The 26,906-nt window shown below is 44.6% G+C and overlaps 1 protein-coding gene across 1 annotated transcript; it reads left to right on the plus strand.

The window, feature by feature from the left end:
- Positions 1–701: 701 nt before the first annotated feature.
- On the plus strand, positions 702–14,515 carry LOC134489902 (vomeronasal type-2 receptor 26-like). The gene is made up of 8 exons (XM_063292774.1): positions 702–873; positions 6,121–6,136; positions 6,402–6,693; positions 7,056–7,187; positions 7,548–7,757; positions 11,103–11,330; positions 12,610–12,736; positions 13,605–14,515. The coding sequence occupies exons 1-8, from the start codon at positions 702–704 to the stop codon at positions 14,513–14,515; spliced, it is 2,088 nt and encodes a 695-aa protein (XP_063148844.1).
- The last annotated feature ends 12,391 nt before the right edge of the window (positions 14,516–26,906 follow it).

Genomic DNA, 26,906 nt, shown 5'->3' on the forward strand with positions numbered 1-26,906 from the left:
GCGTACTCTGCCACGGAGCGCGGGCTTTGTCTAAGTGTTTCCAGTGCCCTTTTCACCTTTTCTTGCTCCAGGGGGTCCCTGAAGTGTAGCTCCAGCACCTGCAGGAATTCTGTGCTGTCCTGCAGCACCCGGGCACCTGATTGGCACAACTGGACGTACCAATTGGCAGCCCGACCTTTTAGCTTAATGGCTAGGGCATTGACTTTGCCCCTTTCCATTCTGAAACAGGGACCCCATTCGTCGAGGTAGTACCTTGCGTTAGTCAAGAAAAAGGAGAATTTGGAGGGGTCCCCATCCAACTTTATGCCAAAGTCCTTGGCAGCTGTCCTGGTTTGGCTCCCGATGCCCTCTGTGCCATGTCTCGGGCTCTGCGGGGGCTGATGCGGGTCGGATTGTCTCCAGTCTTCTTGCGGTGTTTGTGCCTCTCTCTGGGTCTCCTCGCAAGTTCGTCGACCCGTCGCCCGGGGGGAAGGGCGGGGTGTTCTCCCTCGGTTGGTCTCCTGGATCCAGGCTCCGCTGTCGCCGCCGCCATACGCCGGGTCGTCCCTCCGCCTCTCATCCTGGTGCATCTCCAGTCGTCAGGTGGGTTCCTGGGACCGAGCTCCGCCACCGCTGCTGCCGCCACCGCCAAGGTTGTCCCGCCGTCTCATGTCCGGGTGCGCCTCCGATCGGTGGGTGGGCTCATGGGGTCGGGCTCCGCCATGGTCGCCCCCGTCCGCTGGGTATCCGCTCCGTCTCTCATCCCGGTGTGCCTCCGGTCGTCGGGTGAGCTCCTTGGGCCAGGTTCCGCCGTCGCCACCGCCCCGCTCACCCCACCACCACTCGTCCGGGGGTGCCTCTGCGCTGCTTCCGCTGCGGGGTCCCTGCGCTGCCGTCAGTTGTTGCAGCATTAGCCGCATCGCCTGCATCCCTTCCTCCAGCGCGTCGAGCCTCGCCGCCGTCCACGGCCTCCCGCTGGGGTGCTCGCCGCTCCACTCACCCTCACCGTAGGCCATTGTGGAGGACAGATCTTCCCTTAGTCCCTCCGTGGTGCCAGGCACGCCCTCGCCTCCGTGCGCCCAGGGTGGTGGTTCATCTCGCGCTTCCTCCGGGGTTGCCTGCGAGCCTGGAGAGGGTCCCCTCATCTCGCCCCCAGTGCCCTGCAGGCTCCGGAGTGCTGGGGTGGGTCCCTCCCCCACCGCTTCCCCCCAGCTGGGTCCCATACTTACCGGGGCGTTACATCGCCCGGACCTCAGCTGCATCCCGCCCTGCGGGAGCGGGGCTTCGTCGCTGGGCACCGAAGGGTTGCGCCACCTCGTTTCCTGGGTTTCCATACCAAGCTGGGTCCCTCACAAGCTTGTTGGATGGGTGCTAGGTGAAAAAAAATTTTCGGTTCCTGTTTTTATGTCAGGGTCAGCCTCGCTTCGCAATAAGACACAGACTTAATGGGTATTAAGGATTTCTGGTTTATTGGAATGATAGCTGACAGAACGAAAAACGGGAACGGGGGTGGTGGTGCGGAGGTGCCCCTTTTATACCCTCTTGTATTGCCCCAGCTCCCCCACCCTGTATTGTCCCGATCCCTCTTGATGGGACCCTTGATGGCTGCCTGGGCGTTTTCCCGGTGTCTTCCTTTGTCTCCCGGCATCGGTTGGGTCCTCCAGGACACCAGGTGCGGCTTATCTCCGTTCCTCCGATGCCCTTCTTTTCAGCCGCCTATGGGTTCATGGGTGTGGGTGCTTTTGGGTGCTTGTGTTAATCCCTAGTTTGATTATCTCCTTCCTCTATTTCTTAATGATCATGATCTACGTTGTGAGGCTCTTTGTGCCTTGCAATGAGGTCATGACACTAGTTTTCATGGTGAGCACAGACATACCGTAAATGTTAGTGGTCTTCTCTTTTGCAGAAGAAAGACTTGGTAACAAGTGACCTCTGATGGTTCGTCAGGTTATCTCCCATACTGCATACACAGTACTGATTCTGGGGTATCTGACCTGAATGTAGGAAGGGGTCTCATCCCTACCAGGACAGGGTGGGAAGGAATTCCAGTGTTCTCACTAGAATAAGTTGGGTGAGTAAAAGGAAATCAGACCTTCAGAACTGTTCCCTTGATGGAATAATCCAACTGGAATTATGTCCATGGTAACAAAAACGTGTCTCTCTAGCTGAGCATCTGCAGATCAAATCATACTGAGAGTCCACTGTGATTCTATCTCCCTTTATAATTATTGAAATCATGGTAATTTATTCTATTTCCAGCAGGGCCTATGGGATGCCCACCCTCCCCAGTTCCCAGCCATCCTTGAAACCATAATAAGGAATACTTAGAAACTCCCAATCAAGCAGCTTGATAAATATTTGGCATCTTCTCGTATAAAATCTTCAAAATGTGTAATGGTATATGGGAAAGACCTTGAGAGATGGGGCAAGGAGTTGCTGTGCAGGGAATGGTCAGATAAGAGAGGGCATCGCCCACAGCTGGTAGTTGGCAGAGCCACAGGCTCAGAAGGGAGCCTCCCTCGTTTCTCGGGCTGCAAATGAGACGGGGGAGATTTGTATGTTCCGGCTTGCAAGATTCTGTTAATGTAAAAGGTAAAGGTAAAGGAGAATTAGCTCATCTGCTCATGTTTCTTGTTTGGTCTAACTTGGAAGGCTGACAAACGGAGAGCATATGATGGGGCACCTGTAGGAAGGACTGTGCAAGTCTGAAAGTCAATGCTGCCCCTTCAACGTGCCAGGCTGCATTTCGTCTCCCTTGACAAAGTCAGTGTTGCTGTGCTCTTTGCCGAGAGAATTGTGCTTCTCCTTAGACAGCTTGGAGACCAAAGACAGTGGCGCTTGTCTCAGAAACGGTAGCAGATCTCCACTATGAGTCCAGAGTCGCTCTTTGGCTGAGACGGGTGGTGACCAAATTCAAAATAAAAATAGATAACGAAATATGAAATCCCGGGTGCTGCGGCTGCTTCTGCTTCTCTTGGTGTCCCATCTTCCTTGTGGGACGTTGAAGACCAAATGTTTATTGAATGTACAAAATGAAGAAGAAAGCATGATTACTTACTACAAGTCTGGAGACTTCCTGCTTAGTGGAATGATATCTACATGCAGTACAATATTCCACCCGTACATTTTTTCCTTGCCCCCAAGAAATAGGTTTAAAAGGTAATTGCTGATGTGTACTTAACCATGCTATTTGATTTTATCCTTTCCACTCCCTTCTTTTCAAGAAGGAGTTATTCCTGTTTCCTGGTAGCTGGGCACTCTTGATCTGCTCATCCTTTTTTCTCCTGTTTGGTTTAAGGAAAAGGCTAAAGGGTTGTGTGGCCTTGGTGGACTCTCTGGGATACCAGGGAGAGTCACCAAATGTCCTTTTGGCAGATGGCATTCCCTACAATGGTCTCTATGTCTACTGTGATCTAACTGTATCTCTCATCTCTATCTATCTCTACCTACCTACCTACCTACCTACCTACCTACCTATCTATATCTATCTATCATCTATCTATCAATCATCTCTGTCTTTCTATCTTTCTATCATCTGTCTATCATCTCCATCCATCCATCTATACATTCATCCATCTTTTCCCTCTCCTGGGCTAGTGAGCACAGTCCTCAACAATTGGCTTTTAGTTTTTCTATTTCAGCTCCTTTTTATTAAGTGGTTACTTTTACAATCGTTGAGGTATAAAATGTGTTACTAATCTGATGATATGGCTGTGATATCCTACTTCTATAATATTATTTCATGTACTTTATTTCAGTCAATGACCAGTGTAATCTAACATTCAAACTAAAATGCACAACCTGCTCATATAAAAATTGCTTCCAAATTATGCTGAAAGTAACAAAAAGTTTAAAATGAATGTTAATAGCCGAGAACTACAGAATCCTTGCAAGGTTATAGCAGTTGGTTATAACGAATATGAAATGTAAAACTACAAATAGCATAGAAGTATTGGTATGTAAGACAATAGCCATTCTCTGTTGAAAATATATTGTTATTTTGCTACAGAAATGTTATAGGATATATTTCTATACCCTCTGAGAAGAAGACAAAATAGAAAGCAAAATCTTATTGTCTGCCGAAGGTACATTGAGACGGAGCCCTAAAAGGACCAATTCTAAGTCACTGAAAGTAACTAAGCGAAACAGTTAAGAATCCAGCAGTGCAAGGGTGTTAAAGCAAAAGCAAATGGTTGGCAAGTTCTAGGGATGAAGCCCAAGGACCGGAAGGAAAAACCGAGACTGTGATGAGCGATAAGGAAGGCCAAGCCGATGACAACAGACCTTGTTCTCTCAACCTGGTACCTTCATTGCCACTCAAACAGAGCCTATACATCTTGCTGCTGGCCATCTTCCTCTTCTCTTTCCTTCCACCCTTCCCAGCGTTAGAGTCTTCTCCAGAGAGCCAGGTCATCGCATAACATGCCTGTAGTAGGATGGTTTGAGCTTGGTCATTTGTCCCTCAAGGGAGAAGGCTGGGTTGATTTGTTTGATGATCTGTTGGCTTGTTTTCTTGACTGCCTGCAGTATTCACCAACACCAAAGTTCAGGAGGGCAACACTCTTCCTATCCTGCTTCCTCAAAGTCCAACTTTCACTTGCATTGTGTGTCACAAGGAATACCGTGACTTGCAGAATTCTGATCTCTGTAGGTATAAGCACATCGTGGTATTTTATATTTTCCAAGGACTTTGTGGCTGCTCTTTCAAGCTATTCTGTGGTGTATGTCTTGACTGTTTGTTCCTTTACTGTTGACGGTTGATGCTAAAAGGCAGAAGCTATCCACCACTTCGATTTCTTCATTGTCTGGTTGTTCTATCTGTTTTCATTAGTTTGGTCTTCTTTATATGTTAATTTTAATCCCATGTTTTCACTGTGTTCCTTGACTTTTATTACGAGAGCTTGCAGATCCTTTGCATTTTCTCATCAGCAGCAAAGCACAGGTTTTTGATCTATCTTCCTCCCATTTTAAAACTATGCTCATCTTCTTCCAATCCAGCTTCCCTGACCACAGTGTATCAATTCAGCACCTAGTCTGAATAAATAAGGGGAAAACAGACAGCCTTGTCGCACTGTCTTGCCAATGCCATGTCCTACCTATGCCATGCCTTCCTGATCTGTATATCAGGTGCTCAGGAGGTCAGTGAGATGTTCTGGGACTGGAGAGATCAGAGTTATTTGAATCTCCTTATCAAATGGCCAATGACGTGGGGCAAGCTGGAGTGTCTCAATCCACCCAGATCACCCAGGATATTATTCTGGAACAGATCTTTCTTTATCTTCCATAAGGAACAGCCAAAGAGAGAACATTACAGCATGACAGGCTGAAGCCTCATGTAGCCATGGGAACTTCTAGCTGTGTAAAATTGGGGGGAGTAACTACCGCATACGTTTGATTGCTGGTGACAGGGAGATTATTGTTATTAAGGGCAGTCAGATCAGTGCTACCTCTAAGTGACCACAAAGATTGACTTTCCTTAAGATGATCTGTCGTCTGCCTGGCCTTTTATGCCTCTCACTACGAAGGTTAGGAACCCTATTTTAAAAACAAACCCTTTCGTAGGTTTGTGATTCAGGGCATTGAGCAAATTCCCGAAAATTCAGTAACCAAGTTAAGTCTGCTGTAGCAACTGGCCCAAACACGTATGAAAGAGGACCACAGGAGAACCTTTTGAATAGAAGCATGCAAATGGGAACATGTAAGTTTTTGCCAGAATATTTCCTTTAAATATATTTTGTAGAAACTTCTTTGTAGTGTTGGGGATGGGTTTTGAAAGGTAATTTTACACAAATGCATCTGGTTGCTGAGGTACCTGGTGCAGTTGTACCCATTTGGATCTTTCATGTAAAAGTATTAATTTTGCTGGAGGTGTTTTCTTCTAAGGCATCATTTAGAGAAAACAGTGGTTTGGATCAGCTCTAGAGCTTCTGGTGAGGATCACCTTGAGCCTGATATAACAGCATTTCTTCCTGCTATTTGTCTTGGGAAGAAGCTCCCAGGGGTGTCAATGAAACTGTGATCTAATGAGAACATCCAGAAAATTTTGTGACCTAGAAAAGCCCTGGAAATAAATGGTCAGGGATTTGGTATTGTTTCACTGAGCAAAGGATGTCTGATTACATTTCCTGTCTTCCAATGTAGTGAGACTGGCCTTCAGGTAAACTCCTGCCCTTCTTCGCCATTCATGAGATGAAGACCTACGAATCTACTGTAGATTTACTAATGTACTGATGTACTAATCTTCATTAGATCAGTTTGTATCTTTTTAAGGTGATCCATTACATCAACATTCCACAAAATTAAAAGTGTGGATTTCTACTATCCAGAGTACAGCCATAAGAAAAGAATCCACTTCATTTTATAAACTGAAGATGAAAATCCAAACTGAAGATGAAGGCCTTTTAATATCTCTTATCTTGCAGTATAAAAAGTATGAGCTTCTCCCATATCCTGCCCTTCCTCTTTGCCATTCATGAGATCAACCAGAATCCAAGGCTCTTGCCCAACATCACCCTGGGCTACAACCTCTATGAGAACTTTTTCAATGCAAGAATGACCTATGAGGCCATGATGGACCTGCTGTCAACAGGGCAGGAGAATGTCCCAAACTACAGTTGCGGAACACCCAAACATCTGCTGGCAGCGCTTGAAGGAACCCATTCTGAGCTCTTTCATGATGTTACCACTATGTTGGGCATTTACAAAATCCCACAGGTATGAATGGGCATTGCAGTTAATTCCATTTTGTAACATCTCCAGATATTTAGAAGGTGGAACTGGTAGGTTTCACCAAATAAAATCAGTCAGATGATTGAGCTTAAAGGTCAGGTTAAATAGCATTGTTTCCATAAAGTAGGCACATATTTTTTCTGTCTCAGGCATCGGTACGCAAATTATTTTTTTTGAAAATTACACTGGCATTGTGGAGTCCCCCAGTTTTGCTTTTGAATTGCTGAACTGGATTCTGACTAAAGGCCTTTTTCCACATCTCAGCTGAAGCGCTCCCATCCTACTCTCTCCGTGATATTTGCGTCCCACCGGCAATCCCTCCCCTGCCTCTTTTCTCTCTCTTCCAGTCACTCCAATCACCTGACTTCCCTCCAAGAGAGTGGAGGACAAAAATGTATGGTCCCCCGTATTCCAACCACATCCAAGGGAGCCGGAGGATTGCTGTGGAGGAAAAAGAGGGGAAAGATCCCTTTAAGAGGGTCTGTCCCCACTTACCCCTAAAGACAATACAGGTTCCCTGAAATCTTTTTTCTACAGATTTCCCATAATGTTCAAACTCCCCAATCCACAAGACACATTTAGCTGAACAGCATATTAGTAGCATTTTGCACTTTGTTCTGGCACTGTCCAAGGTGTATAAAATCTACTAGTCTTCTACTGCTTTGACCTTGGATAGAATGTAGGTAGCTACCAATGAGAAGGCAGACAAGTGAGACACAGCAAAAGTCAAGGCTAGGTGTGAAGAAATTCTCTGCTGTGGGGAAAGTGCCTTAGGTTTAAGCACTGATTTTTTTTCTTTGAAATCGGGACAATAACCCAACTTTTCCATGTCATTGTAGGTCAATTATGGGGTCATCAGCCACATTCCTGAGCAAAAACAGTATTTTCCTTTTTTCTACCGGGTGAGTCCAAAACAAGAGCCTCCTCACTTGGCAATTGTCAAGCTCCTCCTGCATTTCCGATGGACGTGGATCAGCCTCTTTGCTCTGGAAAATGAAAGCGGAGAAAAGTTTAGAAGAAACTTTGAGCTTGTGGCCATCAAGAAAGGGGTTTGTGTTGCCTTCTCAGAAAGTGTCTCAGTGCTAAATAGAGAGAAAAGAAAGGATTTCCTTTTATATTTTAGCAACAGTGACGTAAAAGTTATTGTTTGTCAGTTGGACTTTCAGGCCACATTAATGCTAGCAGTGCTAATACTGAAAATTGAAAAAGCTAAAAAAGAGTTTGGGGAGAAAGTGTGGATTGCAACAACTTTGTCAGACATATCTGTGAGGTTTTTTTATCAATTGATGGATCTCCAGCATAAACACCTTTTGTTATCTTTCTTAACTCTGGCAAACAAGAGGACACAAAATTATGATTTTAATACCTATTTCTCTGCCAGTGAGAAGTTTGGGGAGACAGCATTTCAGTGTTCCTCTTCACACCTTATTTTATCTAAGAAAGTGTGGAAAAGATGCACAGAAACAGAGAACTGGGAAATCCCTCCCCGTGATGTGGTTGCCAGAATTCTTTCTGAGGACGCCTCCAGTATTTCCACTTCAATCCAGGCTGTGGCCAGAGTCCTCCATGCTGTCTCTTCCTCCCACCTGACCCGGAGGAGAATCAGGGTTGGAGACCATCTCATTCCCCTGGAGGTACAGCCATGGCAAGTAAGACTTTTCTCTGAATGTCTGCTAATGATCCCCATTAAATTCTTTCGTATTTCTTAAAAATGGGCAGCGTTGGACATGAGGTGGGATAGTCCCTGCAGCAATTGCCCAAGTTTGGGTGTTTGTTCTGACCAAATGTGGAGGTTTGGAGAGAAAGAAAGGAGAGACTCTGCTCCTAGATCCTCCAAAGTGAAGAGATGTGCTGGTTTGGGAAGGTGGGAGAAGAAGGAGTGAAGAGGAAGGCTCTTTCCTTATTTGCAAAATAAATCAGCACCAGGATGTTACAGAAACCATCAAGTTTCTTGACTATCCAACATGGGCCTGATTTAGATTCTAGGTCAGGGAACTTTTCCTCAGTTCCTGCCCTGCCGCCTTAAGAGGATGTGAAGTCTGTGCCCTTTCCAGGGTCTTCAGAGGACACCCAGGTCAGCTTTAGACTGCAGCTTCCTAATCATTGTGCAGCAACTTTTTCTTCTCTGTTGGTCCTCTCACTTAGGACTTGACAGTGATACGTTTTCCTGGCTCTTTCTCCTCCTTTCAAAGTTAAGTCTTAGAATTTGTAGCCCAATCTTTTCTCTCAGCCCTTCCCATCACCACCTCTTGGGTTCATGAAGTGACGAGGTAACAAGTTGTAGAACCCAGAAAGACCAAAAGATGATATACTGTCATGACATTTGTTTCCTCCAGCCGGCTTTCATGCCTAAGGCCGGACTAGAACTCCCAGTCTCCTGGTTTCTTCTCAACTCACCTTTTATCTCTGCTCAGTACTTCTTAGAACTAAGATTAACAGCAGATGTGATAATGGACAACCTTGTCTGTTTCTCTTTTGTATCTCACATTAAAGAATTCTCTTTAATCTGTCTGCTAAAATCTCTGTAAACAGTTTATAGTCATTATTCAATAGTGTATATATAGTCACTATATTCAATAGTGATATTGTGATATTCTGTGTGTGTGTGTGTGTGTGTGCGTGTACACACACACATACACACACATACATACATATATCAATATAGTGATATTGGTCTATAATTTTAGCTCCCCCTTTTGGGGGAGATGGGCAGTGATACAAATTTGAAAAACAAACAAACAAACAAATAAATTTAAGTCTTGCCCCTCCTGGTTTCTAGCCCAGCCCCTTAACCACTAGACCAAACTGGCTCTTTTACTCTTCTATTTTTTTTTAATTTTAATTTTATTTTTATTTCTATTGTTTATTCTTCTATTTTTGTGAACTTCCAAATGGCCTGTTGTGTTTCTGCATCCCCAGCATCTAAAAAAGGAAGCAACCTCTCTGGTTTTGCTGCCTTCCATTTTCAGAGCATAATCAGTCAAAGGAATGTACATCCTCCAATCATTGCACAGCAGCTGGAATGGGGCAGGTCTGGCAGCAGGGCTATCTGTCATCTCTGGCCTCCTTGTGTGGCCCTTCTTCTACACCCAGCTCTTAGCTGTATCGAAACAAAAACCAAGATCAGGATAGAAGTGTCTCTTAGGATGTGTCTCCTCTTCCAAACTGGATGTTTTAACTTTGCCGATTTCCCATGTGTTTCTACCTCCCAATCATTCCTCCCTTTTTGATATCATCAAGCCTCAAAGCATGGTTGCCCCTCCTAGGAGGGCATAGTCTTTTCAACATTAGAGGGGCATGTAGGTTTGGCCACCACTATTGTGCAGCTCGGTTGGACCATGCACCACAGCCGCTGGGTCTGACTATTTAGACAGACAACAGCAGAAGGGCAACTGCTGTCCAGTGACCAGTGCAGAAGGAGCATATCCACTTCAGCCTGAAATGGTCAATATCCTATTCCGATTGACCACATCTACTACCTTCCATCGTCTGCTGCTCTTACTCACCAAAAACACAAATTTTAGGTGGTGCACCTGAGGTTCACCTGAGGCGTTCTCACTCAAGAGCTGCAGAAGAGATGAAGGCAGTGTGGTGGGGACAAGGCGCAAAAAGAGGATTGCCAAGGCTGGTTTCTGACAGGCTTAGGTGCAAGTAAGGAAAGGCCCAGAAAAGCACTTTCACACACATTTCCAAATCCAAAGACTTTGTGTCCATTTCATGGATTTTCTGTAACAGTAGTCAACTTCACCTTCCGGTCTGCCCCCCATATTCAGTACCACAAGATCCTAAACTTAAAACACAGAAGAAGGACATTTACGCAAAGCTGAAGCACTGCAAAGGTGAAATGGTACAAATCAGAAATGTCCCCAAGATAGATGCTGCAGCCAAACTTGTTTTTCCTGCTGCACACAGATAGCTAGATGTTTCCTTCTAGAAGATGACATGGCCAAAAGTAGGACGTGGGGGGTAACAATTGCACAGTGGAGGAGAGGCAAGAAGATTGCATTCAAAGATGCACCCAAGGAAATAAAACAATTCAGCACTAGGCTTCTCCAGACTGTCCAAGGCTGAGGTGAAGTTGATGTTGCCTACAAGCAAATTTGGGAGATGGGCGTTTTTGCTGAGCACAGGGAGAGGTTGGAATTTTACACCAATAGTAGGGAAACAGCCCTAGTGAGATAGTCATGTTATACAACATCGGTTGCTGGAGTCAAAATATTTTTGTGACTTCAGAGTAACGATTTCACAAAACAGAGCAGGTCAGAGAACTTTTGATAGACATAAAGGACATCAAGAGTAAACCCTTAACTAGAGTTCTCCCAAACACTGGATAAAGAGAAACTGAGCTGAAGTAGCCCAGTTTTACTTAGGGGTGATTCTCCATGTCTTTCTAGCTTCATCCGTTCCTAAGAAACTTCCAGCTTTACAATCTTACTGAGGATGATGTTTATTTGGATGAGAATGGAGATCCTGCTACTGACTTCGACATCATGGACTGGGCAGTATTTCCCAACAAAACTGCTGCTGGGGTGACAATCGGAAAGATAGAAAGGGAGGCCTCTTCCGAAGTCAAGCTCTCCATCGATCAGAGGGCCATCATATGGCCAAGTTCATTTCACCAGGTAGCTAAGGATGCTTGTTTGGGGGTGGGGGTGGTATCACTTTCCTGATCACCTATGTTCATCTGAGTTTGCAGCTTACCAGCCTGGCCACAACAATGGATGGTCTGTGCTGAGGGTATATAGAATAGAAGGACACTCTATTATTTCTCTTGAACCTCAAAAGGTCTACTGCTGAATGTGGGAATGCCAAAAGGGAAATGTGGGAAATTGTGTGGTAGGTCAGCTCAATGCATCTGGCAGCCTGCAAAGAAGGTAAGCAGGCTAGCAAAGCCCTTTCACATAGGAGGGACCTATTCTAGGGCATCTTAACCATGGCTCTTTTGGTGCTGGAGCCTACCTCTAAGCTGAGATTCAAAGAAACACATTAGAATAAGGCAGAGACTTGAGGAAGTTATTGGAGATGCTGTCCTACCAGGAATGAAGCAAGGAACCTTCTGCCTTCCCCGCTTTGGACTACTTTTCCAGCCACTTTTTACTAGTACTGATTGAGCTGACACTGATAGGACTTGAAGTCCAAAGCACTTGCTGCCGCTTCCTGGAAGGACAGAAACTGTTGGCTAAAGATGCCCAGCCACAGGAGCCATCAGCCTTTCATGAATGTTGAGCATATTCTGAGACCAAATCGTGCTGAAATGAGATTAGTACGGGGAATTTTCACCAAATGAAGTGATGTTGAAAATGAGTTATTGAAAAAAAAAATCTTAGAGAGAGAAAAGACCTTGATAGTACATTTCTTGTGTTTTAAGAACTGGATGTAACAGGAATTTAGACTTTTGATTCTTTAGTACTGAAGGTCAAGAAGAGTGATGGCAAACCTATGGCACGGGTATCAAAGGAGACACACCACAACGTTTTGGGTGATATGCCAGTGTGCACCAACACCTGAGAACAACTATTCTCCCTGTCTGAGTTACCAAAGAAACTGAACAAACAAAAGGCACTGCAACTCTCCCCACCCTCCTATCCCATCTCAGCCCTTTTGGCTGCCCAAAATTGGATGGTATTTTTTAAAAATAAATTAATATGTAAAGAATTGCTTCCCTTTTATTCAGGGTGGGGAGAGGATGATATGCCAGCAGAGTCAAGTTAGGCATTTCTGAATTTTTGACATGCTGACCCAAAAAGATTTGCCATCACTGGTGAAGAACCTGCTTGAGACAGCTTCTCTTTCTGCTCATTTCAAATCCTGCTCTTAAAAAGGAGCCAAGGGTTGTAGGATGATAATGCCAGCTGAGTGATTGAGTTTATTAAGATTTCCCTGGATTTTCTTTCTGTTTAGAAAATGCCTTTTTCAAGATGCACTGAGAGTTGTCTCCCAGGGTACGCCAAGCTCACAAGAGAGGGAGCCCCAGTTTGCTGCTACGACTGTTCTCCGTGTGTGGAAGGAACCATCTCCACGGAGGAAGGTAGATGCCCCCAGAGCAAAGAAGGAGCCCCATCCAAGTTCAACCTGGATCTCATCCTGCTTACTTCCCAAGCCCAACAAAGTCTGTCAAATGCTGCCACCTGCTACGGGACCTAGCCTACTAGTAATCAATCCATTTCTCTCAAAATGCCCCAGAAGGCAGATCATTATTGTAATGGTTGCCTATTCTAAAACACCATCAGACTCATAAGTAGGGATTCAGAGATATCTGATTTATTAAATAACAGTATGCAGGATCACAGAGAAAGCTGAGAATGATGAAAGCATGCCAAATTCAAACTAAAAACCCTCAGTGCAAATGAAATCCCTCCCCCCATAGAATCTTCTCAAGTCCACAATCCCAGGTGCTCCTAACGGTTTCTGATGGTCTCCGGGAAAAGTCCTTGAGCAGAGCATATAACCCAAACACTTTCCATTGTACTGATTTCACATACTGAGCCTGGTACAAGGTCTCACAGCAGCTCCCTCCCAAACAGAAATGCATGTCAGCACCATGGCATGTGAAACATTACACTGTATAAACTACATTGAATCAGTGAACATGACAATTACATTTGAGGTCTGTAAGGATGTTCCCAAGAGCAGGAATCCGGTCTTAGCAATGATTAGGAAAACAGGATTTATAAGAAAAACACAAAGGCAATTCATTTACAGAAAATACATTATATGGATAGGCAATCCTACTAATCTTTTAGACAAAGACCAAATGGTGTGACAAAGGAGGAACACAGAGTAAATCCTTAATGTTTTACCTACATCCAACTGGCCTCTTTTGGTTAATAGATCATGAGTTGTTGAATACCACTGAAATCACCAGTTGAAAAAAAAAAACTGCTTATGTTTTTCAGATGCAGCCCACTGTAGAAAGTGTCCAGATGACCAGCATTCCAATAAGAAGCGGGATCAATGTGTCCCCAAAGTTATAAGCTTCCTGTCTTATGAAGAAATCTTAGGTCTGCTCCTGGCTCTCTTTTCCTCCTTTTTGTCTCTAACCACTGCCTTCATTCTGGGAATCTTCATTAAATACCAAGAAACACCCCTAGTCAAAGCCAACAACCGGGACCTCACCTACATTCTCCTGGTTTCCCTCCTGCTTTCCTTCTTGACCCCCTTTCTATTCATTGGACACCCCAGGAAAGTGACCTGCTTTCTTCGACAAACCGCCTTCAGTGTTGTTTTCTCTGTTGCTGTGTCTTCATTGCTGGCCAAGACTGTCATGGTAGTGGTAGCCTTTCTGGCCACAAAGCCAGGCAGCAGGATGAGGAAATGGCTGGGGAAGAGTCTCGCCAACTCCATTGTCTTGTCCTGCTCTGGGGTTCAGGTGGGCATTTGCATTATATGGCTGGGAATCTCCCCTCCATTCCCAGATGCCGACCTGTATTCCCAACCAGGACATATCTTGCTGCAGTGCAACGAAGGTTCAGTCACCATGTTCTATGCTGCATTGGGTTATATGGGTCTTCTGGCTGCCATCTGCTTCTTGGTGGCTTTCCCGGCTCGGAAGCTGCCAGGGACCTTCAACGAAGCCAAGTGGATCACCTTCAGCATGTTGGTTTTCTGCAGCGTTTGGGTCTCCTTTGTCCCTACCTACCTGAGCACCAAAGGGAAATACATGGTGGCCGTGCAGATCTTCTCCATCCTGGCCTCCAGCCTGGGCTTACTGGGCTGCATCTTTATCCCCAAATGCTACATCATCATCCTGAGACCTGACATGAACACCAAGGAGCATCTAATGATGAAAATTAATGTGGGCTCCTGATTTTAATCCCTTTTTTAAAACTAGCTGATTGTAAATACAAAACAAGATAGCATGGAAATCAACTCTTTTCATGTGTTCTGTGGAATGTTACTTCCTTCTTTCTCAGCTTTGAATTATGCTGACCAATGAAGGGTAAACCCCAACTTAGGCCAATCCTTGCCTGCCTCGTAAACCTGACTGAAACTATGTGTAGCTGTTTTTACAGAACAGGCCTCAGACCCTTTGCCCTGGGTGGGACTCAGGACATGAAACCATGTGGCCCAGTAGGGAACTGGGCCCTTGAAGTGCTGACTCTTGCTGACAATGTGTCTGCTAATATTTGACCATGCAAAAGGACTCTTGGCTGCTAAGGGAGGGGGGCTGTTTCTATTGGACATCGTTATCTGACCCAGCTTGTGGCCTGCAATAGAGAACTTGCTTCCGAACCCTTGCTAAACAGTGCAGAACCTCGTATTCTCCCCCTGCCTGGTTACACTAAACTTAACTCAAAGCAGAGTGTGAGGTCTCTGCTCACTAAAAAGGGGAGGAGGCTACAAATTATCCCCTTCACTAAATAATAAAACCAAAGCAGCAAAAGATCATCTTCTTCTAGATAATTGCATTCTTTCTTTTTTTCACCATCTGCAATCAAGGAGAATCATGGGAATAATGAATGACATAAATAAATTTTCTGAAACTGGTGTAGATGAATAGTCAGCAGAGCAGCTTTGCTTCATCTCATTTTTAGATGAAAGACGGTTTTTATTCATTTATTTAGTCACTGCCCATCTCACTCAAAGAATGATTCTATGTGGTTTAAAATAAAGCAGGAATAAATATATTTTGAACCAGCTGTAGGTTCCAGATGCTCTTCAAGGGTAGCCCCCATGTAGTGCGCATTGCAATAGTCTATGTGGGAGATGATTAGGGCATGAGTGACTGAACGGAGGGTCTCCCAATCCAAGAAGGGGTGTAACCGGCGCACAACACGGAGTTGTGCAGTGGCCCTCCTGGCCGTGACTGCCACCTGCTCCTCAAGCAGGAATCGTGAGTCCAGGAGGACCCCCAGAATCTGCACTGGGTCTGTCTGGGGCAGTGCAACTGCCCGTTGCTAATGATGATGGATCCTGCTGCTGTAGAGTGTGATTGTGGATTGAGCATTTTTTTTCCCTCAAGCTAGACTGTGCTTGAGGAAAAAATTGATGCTACTGTGCTTTTTTTAAATGTTACTTTTTCAATATCAAATGTATATTCCCTTGGTCTGTTCTAACTAACTTTGGAAATCTATTGAAAGTAAATAAAATATCTGACTGATTGATTGATTGATTGATTGATCTGAGTGGTAGTCAAATCAAAATGACTTTCATCCTTTCTCACACATTCCAAAAGGAGGGCTGCAGTGTGACTCTATTAGTTCTTTTAACTTTCTGTTTCAAATGTGATTGACCAAACACAATCAATCTGTAGAAGCGTTGCACTCAGGGCTCCCTCCCATGCTGGCAAGCAACCCAGTGATCATTGTAAGCGCATTCCAATCAAGTATGCTTTGTTGCTTCTGTCTCCAAAGGCTTTGGTGTCTAACGCACGGGACCAGATTCCTCACAACAGTAACACAAGAAAGCATCTGCTGTGGGACGTATTTCGAAGCGGAGGGGCCCCCACTGAGAAGGCCAGCTTATGAGCCACCACCTCCCTTATCTCATGAAAATGGCAGGACATGAACTTACACTTTGAATTGCAATGAGAAGCTATTAGGGAGCCAGTGCAAGGCCTGCTGACATGTGACAACTACGCTGGGCATCTACAAAATCCCACAAGTACGAATGGACATGGAAGTTAATTCAATTTTGCAAAATCTCCAGATAGTTTAGGAAGTGGAACTGGAAGTGGAATATAGAAAGACAGGCCTCTTCAGAAGTCAAGCTCTCCATTGATCAGAGGGCCATCATATGGCCAAGTTCATTTCACCAGGTAGCTAAGGATGCTTGTTTGGGGGTGGGGGTGGTATCACCTTCCTGATCACCTATGTTCATCTGAGTTTGCAGCTTACCAGCCTGGCCACAACAATGGATGGTCTGTGCTGAGGGCACATAGAAGGACACTCTATTATTTCTCTTGAACCTCAAAAGGTCTACTGCTGAATGTGGGAATGCCAAAAGGGAAATGTGGGAAATTGTGTGGTAGGTCAGCTCAATGCATCTGGTAGCCTGCAAGGAAAGTAAGCAGGCTAGCAAAGCCCTTTGACATAGGAGGACTTATTGTAGGGCACCTTACCCATGACCTCCTTGGTGCTGGAGCCTACATCTAGACTGAGCTTGTAGGAAGTTGAGAAATGCATTAGAATAAGACAGAGACTCCAGGAAGTTATGGGAGATGCTGTCCTACCAAGAATGAAGCAAGGAACCTTTTGCATCCTCTGCTTTGGACTACTTTTCCAACCATTTTGTATTAGTAGTATTTGAGCTGACAGTGACAAGACATGAAGTCCAAAGCATTTGCTGCCACTTCCTGGAAGGACAGAAACTGTTGGCTAAAGATGCCCAACCACAGCCTTTCATGAACGTTGAGGGTATTCTGGGACCAAATCATGCTGAAATGAGATTAATCCTGGGAATTTTTCACCAAAAGAGTGTGATGTTGAAAATGAGTTACTGGGGAAAAATCTTAGACTTAGAAAAGGCCTTGATTGTATATGCTTGTGTTTTAAGAACTGGATGTAACAGGAATTTAGACATTTGGCAGCTTCTCTTTCTGCTCATTGCAAATCCTGCTTTCAGAAAGATGCCAAGGAGCTCAGTGAGTGGGTTCATTAAGATTTGCCTGGATTTTCTTTCTGTCTAGAATGTGCCTTTTTCAAGATGTACCGAAAGTTGTGTTCTAGAGAGTGGGAACCTGACTTTGGATTGGTAAAAATCAGGGTGTATAGCAGAGAGGAGAATTATTTACAGGAAAGGCAAGATAGAGAGAGGCAAAGCTAGCTAATGGCTTCTTCGCAGGAGGAGAGGCCAAGTGCAGGCACACCATGTAGGCAGAACATAGGCAGAAGGAAGAGACCAATATGACCAATTTTTTAACAAAGTCCGATCAGCTTGACAAAGAGGGAATACAGAGGAAATCCTTACTGCTCTATGTATACCCACCTGTCCCCTTGGGTCAGTTTGTCCTCAGCTGCTGAATACCACTGAATTCACTAGCTAAAAAAACAACTGCTTGCTTTTCAGATGCAGCCCATTGTGAAAAGTGTCCAGATGACCAGCATTCCAATAAGAAGCGAGATCAATGTGTCCCCAAGATGATAATTTTCCTTTCTTATCAAGAAATGTTGGGTCTCATCCTGACTCTCTTTGCACTTGGGTTGTCCCTAACCGCTGCCTTTGTTCTAGGAATCTTCATTAAATACCGAGAAACTCTCATAGTCAAAGCCAACAACCAGGACCTCACCTACATTCTCCTGGTCTCCCTCCTGCTTTCCTTCTTGACCTCCCTGCTGTTCATTGGTCGCCCCAAGAAAGCGACTTGCCTCCTTCGACAAAGCACCTTCAGTGTTGTTTTCTCTGTTGCCGTGTCTTTCTTGCTGGCCAAGACTGTCATGGTAGTGGTGGCCTTTCTGGCCACAAAGCCAGGCAGCAGGATGAGGAAATGGCTGGGGAAAAGTCTGGCTAATTCCATTGTCTTGTCCTGCTCTGGGGTTCAGGTGGGCATCTGCATCATCTGGCTAGGAATCTCTCCGCCATTCCCAGATGCTGACCTACATTCCCAGTCAGGACAGATCCTGCTGCAATGCAATGAAGGCTCAGTCACCATGTTCTACACTGCCCTTGGCTACATGGGCTTTCTGGCTGCCATCTGCTTCTTGGTGGCTTTCCTGGCCCAAAAGCTGCCAGGGACCTTCAATGAAGCCAAGTGGATCACCTTCAGCATGTTGGTTTTCTACAGCGTTTGGGTCTCCTTTGTCCCCACCTACCTGAGCACCAAAGGGAAATTCATGGTGGCTGTGCAGATCTTCTCCATCCTGGCCTCCAACCTGGGCTTACTGGGCTGTATCTTTATCCCCAAATGCTACATCATTATCTTGAGACCTAACATGAACACCAAGGAGCATCTGATAGTGAAAAACAATGAGGGCTCTTGGTTTGGGTCCTTTTTGTTTTTTGTATAACTTACTTTCTGGTAATATAAAATATATGGCAATATCAAATCTATGGTATATATTTTTGGTAATATAAAATATATGGCACCCAAGAACCCACACTGTGAGTGCGTTTTCCCCCCTGGAAGGCTCCTCCTCCTTCCTCGCCTGTGATCTCCATAACAGGGTTCCTCTGTATCTGGGAATTTACCATCTTTGGTTCTGTTGTTGCACTGCCCCAGACAGACCCAGAGAGGAACTTGGGGGTCCTCAAAGAGCAGGTGGCAGTTGTGGCCAGGAGGGCCTCTGCTCAGCTTCATGTTGTGTGTCAGTTACAGAAATCAGGAAGCCCTCCAGTCACTCACTCATACCCAGTCATCTCCCATATAGACTATTGCAATTTGCTTTATACAGGGCTGTCCTAACAGTCAGGAATCACGCTGAGACGAGGAGTAGGTCTCTAGTGTTTATTACTGCTACATAAAACAGAATCCTAACAAACTGAAGAAGCGTGGGAAAAACCCAGACAGATAAACCCCAAAAGTTAAGGCGGGCCTGATCTGTGTCTCTTTGAATGGCTGCTTAATTCCTCAGTACTACGCATGCGTTTTCCCCCCTGGATAGAGGCCCCTTCCAGCTCGCCATCAGTACTCATGACATGGGCTACCCTTTGCTGCAGGAGCTTCACTGGGTGCCAGTTTGCTTCTGGGTCCAATTCAAGGTGTTAGTTATCACTAATCTCATCCCCATTACATTGACCCATCCCTCCCAATCACGCAGAGAAGGCATGTTACGGATCCTGTCCATGAAAGACAGGCTATTGCTGGGGCCCAGGAAGACAGCCTTCATTGCTGTGCCCCCCCCCTCCATGGAATACTCTTCCCCCAGAGGTGAGGAAGGCCCTTACTCTCCCCGCCTTCTGGAAAGGGGTGAAGGCCTGGGTCTGCCACCTCTCTTGGGGTGAGAAGAGGGGTAATCAATCCTTGGCATGGTTAGCGCCTTGAAGAGGCTCCCATGAATTAAATGAATTTAACTTAAGAAAGTTTAACATCTCTCTCTTGGATTTTATATTTATATTTTTGTTTAAGAATATTGTTTTTATTGGAATTAAGTCTTTATTTATTCCAGTTTTATTGTAAACTGCCCAGAGTCACCCTTTGAGTGAGATGGGTGGTGACGAAATTTGAAAAACAAACCCATAAATAAATATCACTAACGTTAATGTATTTTCTGAAACAATTTAGAGAAAGCATTATAAGCAGCTCTGCCCAATCTCATTTTCAGATTGGATGAAAATTTAGGCCTCCTCTTCTCCTGTATCAATGTATGGGGCATAGACTTGGAATACCATCATAGTAAAGTGTTGTCATAACAACACATGAACATAAGCAATGCCCTGCTGGATCGGACCCTGGCCCATCTAGGCAATCAGTCTGTTCTCACAGCGGTCAACCAACTGCACAAGGAAACCCTCTCCACTCCCAGGAGATGTCCTTCAGAGGCAATCCCGCTGCCAGCAGGGCTAATAGCCATTGATCCCCTTGGCTTCCATGAACTGGTCCAACCGCTTTTTGATGCCAGCAAAGCTGGTAGCCAGCTGCACATTTTGTGGTAGCAAATTCCAACATTTTATTATGTGTTATGTAAAAAATACATTTCGCTTTGTCTGTCCTGATTCTTGCAGCATTCAATTTCATTGGGTGACCTCTGATTCTAGTGTTTTGGGAAGGGGAAATAGCTCCTCCTTGCCTACGTTATCCACACCATGCATAATTGTGTTTGCCTGGATCATCTCCCCTCTCAGTCGCCACCTTTCTGGGCTAAAACGCCCAACATGTTGCAACCTTTCCACACAGGGAAGCTGTTCCAGCTGGTGATGACCTTGGTTGCCCTCACGTGAACCTCCTCTAGCTCCCCTGGATCCTTTCTGAGACGTGGCAACCAGAACTGCACACAGTATTCCAGATGCGATGGGACCATTGATTTCCACAGGGGCATTATGATGGGGGCGTCTCTACTCACATTACTGTTTCTTAACACCCCTAACATGCGATGGACTTTTCTACAGTGGATGCATCCTGTGTTGCTGCCTTCACTGAACTGTGCAGTACTACTCCAAGATCGTTTCCCACAGGAGTCACTGCTAGCTCTGGTTCCATCGGTCTGTAGGAGTGGTTGGGATTTTTGGCACCCGTGCGCGTCCCTTGACGCTTGTCCATGTTGAATGACACCTGCCACTTTGATGCCCACTCCCTAATGTGCAGAGATCCTGGGGAGTTCTCTGCTTGGAGTACCTTATTATTGTTACTACTCTGAACAATGTAGTGTCATCAGCAAACCTGGCTATTCCACTGGTCATGCCCAGTTCCCAATCCTTTCTGTAGATGCCAAAAAAAGCACCGGTCCTAGGGCAGAGCCCTGGGGGATCCCCCCATTGGGAGGAATGTCCATTTACCGCTACCCTTTGTTTTCTCCTCTTTGGCCAGTTGCTTATCCACAGGAAGACCTGCCCGTGGCTCTTACGCTTCCTGAGAAGTCTTCAATAAGGGACTTCATTTAAAGACTTTTTGAAAATCTAAGGAGATTACGTATGCTGGCTTGCCTTTATTCACATATCTATTAACACCCTCAAAGAACTGGTAGATTACTTAGACAGGACCGTCCCTTAGTGAAGTCATGCTGGGTATTTTGAGCAAGGCCTGTGTCTCCAAATGTCTGGTAATTTTATCCATAACAGCAGTTCCCACTCTTCTTCTCTGCAACAGATATTAAGCTGCAGGCCTATAATTTCCGAGATCTCCCTGTGAACCCTCCTTAGACATGAGAGTTATGGAGGCCACCTTCGAATCCTCAACCGCAGCGGCTGTGTGTAGAGACAGGTTGCATATTTCAGTTAGAAGGTCTACAATCTCAGCTTTGTACCCACATGCTATCTTTGGTCTATTCTTCCTGACTACGAAGGCAATGCCCTTCCTTCCTGTTTCTTTCTTGTCCTGAGTAGGATCTCCTGACTGAAGGAGTCCAATTCCTGTCCATTTCAATCTGCTGATGCCTAGCAGGTCAATGTGTAATTGATTCATTTCATCTTTCACTGTGTTGAGATTTCCCATATTCATACTTGATATATGCCATGTTTCCCTTGTAATTCTGACTGTGCAACCTCACTTTTTCTTTTCCACGTGTCAACGTCAGCAACTAGGTGTCATGAAAGCTTTAATCCAGCCATGTCATAAGCACTACTAGTACTCTGAAGGATCCTCAGGTCTTCCTCAATTGCATATTGACTGGCCTTCACCCTGAAGAGCCCATTATCTGCCACTATAGTCTCAATCAGACTATCCATGTGGTTTTCTTGATAAAATACAGGAGTGGCTTACCATTGCCTTTTCCCAACCAGTAAGAAATGAAACCAGCTCCATGAGACACTGGCAGTGACAATAGAGTGAAGTTGATGGGAAGGGGGGTTGGAGAGAATTAGTTGGGTTGCTAGTCTTTTCGCTTAGTATCCTCTCTTGTCTCCATTGTACTGTGTGAATACAGCTCATGGGTTTTTAATGGCTTTTAAGGATATACTGTAAGTCAAAGCTGCTAAAGGTTGACCATTAGAGATGGGCCATTCTTTTTTCTTCGTGGATGCCCAGGAAGGTGTGAGGTCACCCCATAGAACTTTAAAGTTGGTGGGGGCCATTGAGATTCTGGAATCCAACATAGATACATAGTTAGTGCAGATATCCAAATTAAACCACATTCCAGACCAATATTTGCCTAGCATTTGATAAACTGCATCTGACGAAGGGAAGCCTGCTCCTTTCAAGATCCAAGGTCAGAATCTATCTGCCTGTAATATAAATCTATTATTCAAGAGACACGGGGGAAGTTAGCATTGCTGGGGAGTGATTCTGCCATAGTTAGACAAAGGTAGGAGAAGGCCTTTAGTCCTCCAAGAAATACAGATTTTGGGCTTGAGATGTCCTCCATACTAGTCATGCCATAATGGCCTGATTAGTTTCAAACTTCCAAATTTACCCACTGAGCCAAAAGGACATGCACTCTGCCTTGTCCTATATCAACACTTGTGGGAATGGGCCTAGTTTTCATGGTGAGCACAGACATACCGTAAATGTTAGTGGTCTTCTCTTTTGCAGAAGAAAGACTTGGTAACAGGTGACCTCTGATGGTTGGTCAGGTCATCTCCCATACTGCATATACAGTACTGATTCTGGGATATCTGACCTGAATGTAGGAAGGGGTCTCATCCCTACCAGGACAGGGTGGGAAGGAATTCCAGTGCTCTCACTAGAATAAGTTGGGTGAGTAAAAGGAAATTAGACCTTCAGAACTGTTCCCTTGATGGAATAATCCAACTGGAATTATGACCATGGTAACAAAAAAGTGTTTCTCTAGCTGGGCATCTGCAGATCAAATCATACCGAGAGTCTACTGTGATTCTATCTCCCTTTATAATTATTGAAACCATGGTAATTTATTCTATTTCCAGCAGGGCCTATGGGATGCCCACCCTCCCCAGTTCCCAGCCATCCTTGAAACCATAATAAGGAATACTTAGAAACTCCCAATCAAGCAGCTTGATAAATATTTGGCATCTTCTCATATAAAATCTTCATAATGTGTAATTGTATATGGGAAAGACCTTGAGAGATGGGGCAAGGAGTTGCTGTGCAGGGAATGGTCAGATAAGAGAGGGCATCGCCCACAGCTGGTAGTTGGCAGAGCCACAGGCTCAGAAGGGAGCCTCCCTCGTTTCTCGGGCTGCAAATGAGACGGGGGAGATTTGTATGTTCCGGCTTGCAAGATTCTGTTAATGTAAAAGGTAAAGATAAAGGAGAATTAGCTCATCTGCTCATGTTTCTTGTTTGGTCTAACTTGGAAGGCTGACAAACGGAGAGCATATGATGGGGCACCTGTAGGAAGGACTGTGCAAGTCTGAAAGTCAATGCTGCCCCTTCAACGTGCCAGGCTGCATTTCGTCTCCCTTGACAAAGTCAGTGTTGCTGTGCTCTTTGCCGAGAGAATTGTGCTTCTCCTTAGACAGCTTGGAGACCAAAGACAGTGGCGCTTGTCTCAGAAACGGTAGCAGATCTCCACTATGAGTCCAGAGTCGCTCTTTGGCTGAGACGGGTGGTGACCAAATTCAAAATAAAAATAGATAACGAAATATGAAATCCCGGGTGCTGCGGCTGCTTCTGCTTCTCTTGGTGTCCCATCTTCCTTGTGGGACGTTGAAGACCAAATGTTTATTGAATGTACAAAATGAAGAAGAAAGCATGATTACTTACTACAAGTCTGGAGACTTCCTGCTTAGTGGAATGATATCTACATGCAGTACAATATTCCACCCGTACATTTTTTCCTTGCCCCCAAGAAATAGGTTTAAAAGGTAATTGCTGATGTGTACTTAACCATGCTATTTGATTTTATCCTTTCCACTCCCTTCTTTTCAAGAAGGAGTTATTCCTGTTTCCTGGTAGCTGGGCACTCTTGATCTGCTCATCCTTTTTTCTCCTATTTGGTTTAAGGAAAAGGCTAAAGGGTTGTGTGGCCTTGGTGGACTCTCTGGGATACCAGGGAGAGTCACCAAACGTCCTTTTAGCAGATGGCATTCCCTACAATGGTCTCTATGTCTACTGTGATCTAACTGTATCTCTCATCTCTATCTATCTCTACCTACCTACCTACCTACCTATCTATCTATATCTATCTATCATCTATCTATCAATCATCTCTGTCTTTCTATCTTTCTATCATCTGTCTATCATCTCCATCCATCCATCCACCCAACCATCCATCCATCTATCCATTCATCCATCTTTTCCCTCTCCTGGGCTGGTCAGCACAGTCCTCAACAATTGGCTTTTAGTTTTTCTATTTCAGCTCCTTTTTATTAAGTGGTTACTTTTACAATCGTTGACGTATAAAATGTGTTACCGATCTGATGATATGGCTGTGATATCCTACTTCTATAATATTCTTTCATGTACTTTATTTCAGTCAATGACCCGTGTAATCTAACATTCAAACTAAAATGCACCACCTGCTCATATAAAAATTGCTTCCAAATTATGCTGAAAGTAACAAAAAGTTTAATATGAATATTAATAGCCGAGAACTACAGAATCCTTGCAAGGTTATAGCAGTTGGTTATAACGAATATGAAATGTAAAACTACAAATAGCATAGAAGTTTTTGCATGTAAGACAATAGCCATTCTCGTTGAAAAGATATCGTTATTTCACTACAGAAATGTTATAGGATATATTTCTATACCCTCTGAGAAGAAGACAAAATAGGAAGTAAAATCTTATTGTCTGCCGAAGGTACATTGAGACGGAGCCCTAAAAGGACCAATTCTAAGTCACTGAAAGTAACTAAGCGAAACAGTTAAGAATCCAGCAGTGCAAGGGTGTTAAAGCAAAAGCAAATGATCGGCAAGTTCTAGGGATGAAGCCCAAGGACCGGAAGGAAAAACCGAGACTGTGATGAGCGATAAGGAAGGCCAAGCCGATGACAACAGACCTTGTTCTCTCAGCCTGGTACCTTCATTGCCACTCAAACTGAGCCTATACATCTTGCTGCTGGCCATCTTCCTCTTCTCTTTCCTTCCACCCTTCCCAGCGTTAGAGTCTTCTCCTGAGAGCCAGGTCATCGCATAACATGCCTGTAGTAGGATGGTTTGAGCTTGGTCATTTGTCCCTCAAGGGAGAAGTCTGGGTTGATTTGTTTGATGATCTGTTGGCTTGTTTTCTTGACTGCCTGCAGTATTCACCAACACCAAAGTTCAGGAGGGCAACACTCTTCCTATCCTGCTTCCTCAAAGTCCAACTTTCACTTGCATTGTGTGTCACAAGGAATACCGTGACTTGCAGAATTCTGATCTCTGTAGGTATAAGCACATCGTGGTATTTTATATTTTCCAAGGACTTTGTGGCTGCTCTTTCAAGCTATTCTGTGGTGTATGTCTTGACTGTTTGTTCCTTTACTGTTGACGGTTGATGCTAAAAGGCAGAAGCTATCCACCACTTCGATTTCTTCATTGTCTGGTTGTTCTATCTGTTTTCATTAGTTTGGTCTTCTTTATATGTTAATTTTAATCCCATGTTTTCACTGTGTTCCTTGACTTTTATTACGAGAGCTTGCAGATCCTTTGCATTTTCTCATCAGCAGCAAAGCACAGGTTTTTGATCTATCTTCCTCCCATTTTAAAACTATGCTCATCTTCTTCCAATCCAGCTTCCCTGACCACAGTGTATCAATTCAGCACCTAGTCTGAATAAATAAGGGGAAAACAGACAGCCTTGTCGCACTGTCTTGCCAATGCCATGTCCTACCTATGCCATGCCTTCCTGATCTGTATATCAGGTGCTCAGGAGGTCAGTGAGATGTTCTGGGACTGGAGAGATCAGAGTTATTTGAATCTCCTTATCAAATGGCCAATGACGTGGGGCAAGCTGGAGTGTCTCAATCCACCCAGATCACCCAGGATATTATTCTGGAACAGATCTTTCTTTATCTTCCATAAGGAACAGCCAAAGAGAGAACATTACAGCATGACAGGCTGAAGCCTCATGTAGCCATGGGAACTTCTAGCTGTGTAAAATTGGGGGGAGTAACTACCGCATACGTTTGATTGCTGGTGACAGGGAGATTATTGTTATTAAGGGCAGTCAGATCAGTGCTACCTCTAAGTGACCACAAAGATTGACTTTCCTTAAGATGATCTGTCGTCTGCCTGGCCTTTTATGCCTCTCACTACGAAGGTTAGGAACCCTATTTTAAAAACAAACCCTTTCGTAGGTTTGTGATTCAGGGCATTGAGCAAATTCCCGAAAATTCAGTAACCAAGTTAAGTCTGCTGTAGCAACTGGCCCAAACACGTATGAAAGAGGACCACAGGAGAACCTTTTGAATAGAAGCATGCAAATGGGAACATGTAAGTTTTTGCCAGAATATTTCCTTTAAATATATTTTGTAGAAACTTCTTTGTAGTGTTGGGGATGGGTTTTGAAAGGTAATTTTACACAAATGCATCTGGTTGCTGAGGTACCTGGTGCAGTTGTACCCATTTGGATCTTTCATGTAAAAGTATTAATTTTGCTGGAGGTGTTTTCTTCTAAGGCATCATTTAGAGAAAACAGTGGTTTGGATCAGCTCTAGAGCTTCTGGTGAGGATCACCTTGAGCCTGATATAACAGCATTTCTTCCTGCTATTTGTCTTGGGAAGAAGCTCCCAGGGGTGTCAATGAAACTGTGATCTAATGAGAACAT

Source organism: Candoia aspera, chromosome 2 (assembly GCF_035149785.1).
Source record: "Candoia aspera isolate rCanAsp1 chromosome 2, rCanAsp1.hap2, whole genome shotgun sequence".
NCBI classification, from domain to species: Eukaryota; Metazoa; Chordata; class Lepidosauria; order Squamata; family Boidae; genus Candoia; species Candoia aspera.

What these genes read in the sequence shown, in the direction of transcription:
- LOC134489902 (XM_063292774.1), top strand. Translation starts at nt 702, where the DNA reads ATGGTCGCCCCCGTCCGCTGGGTATCCGCTCCGTCTCTCATCCCGGTG. An exon ending in GCATTTACAAAATCCCACAG is followed by an intron (nt 6,694 to 7,055) that starts GTATGAATGGGC and finishes TCTCTCTTCCAG; the next exon opens with TCACTCCAATCACCTGACTT. An exon ending in GGCCAAGTTCATTTCACCAG is followed by an intron (nt 11,331 to 12,609) that starts GTAGCTAAGGAT and finishes CTTTCTGTTTAG; the next exon opens with AAAATGCCTTTTTCAAGATG.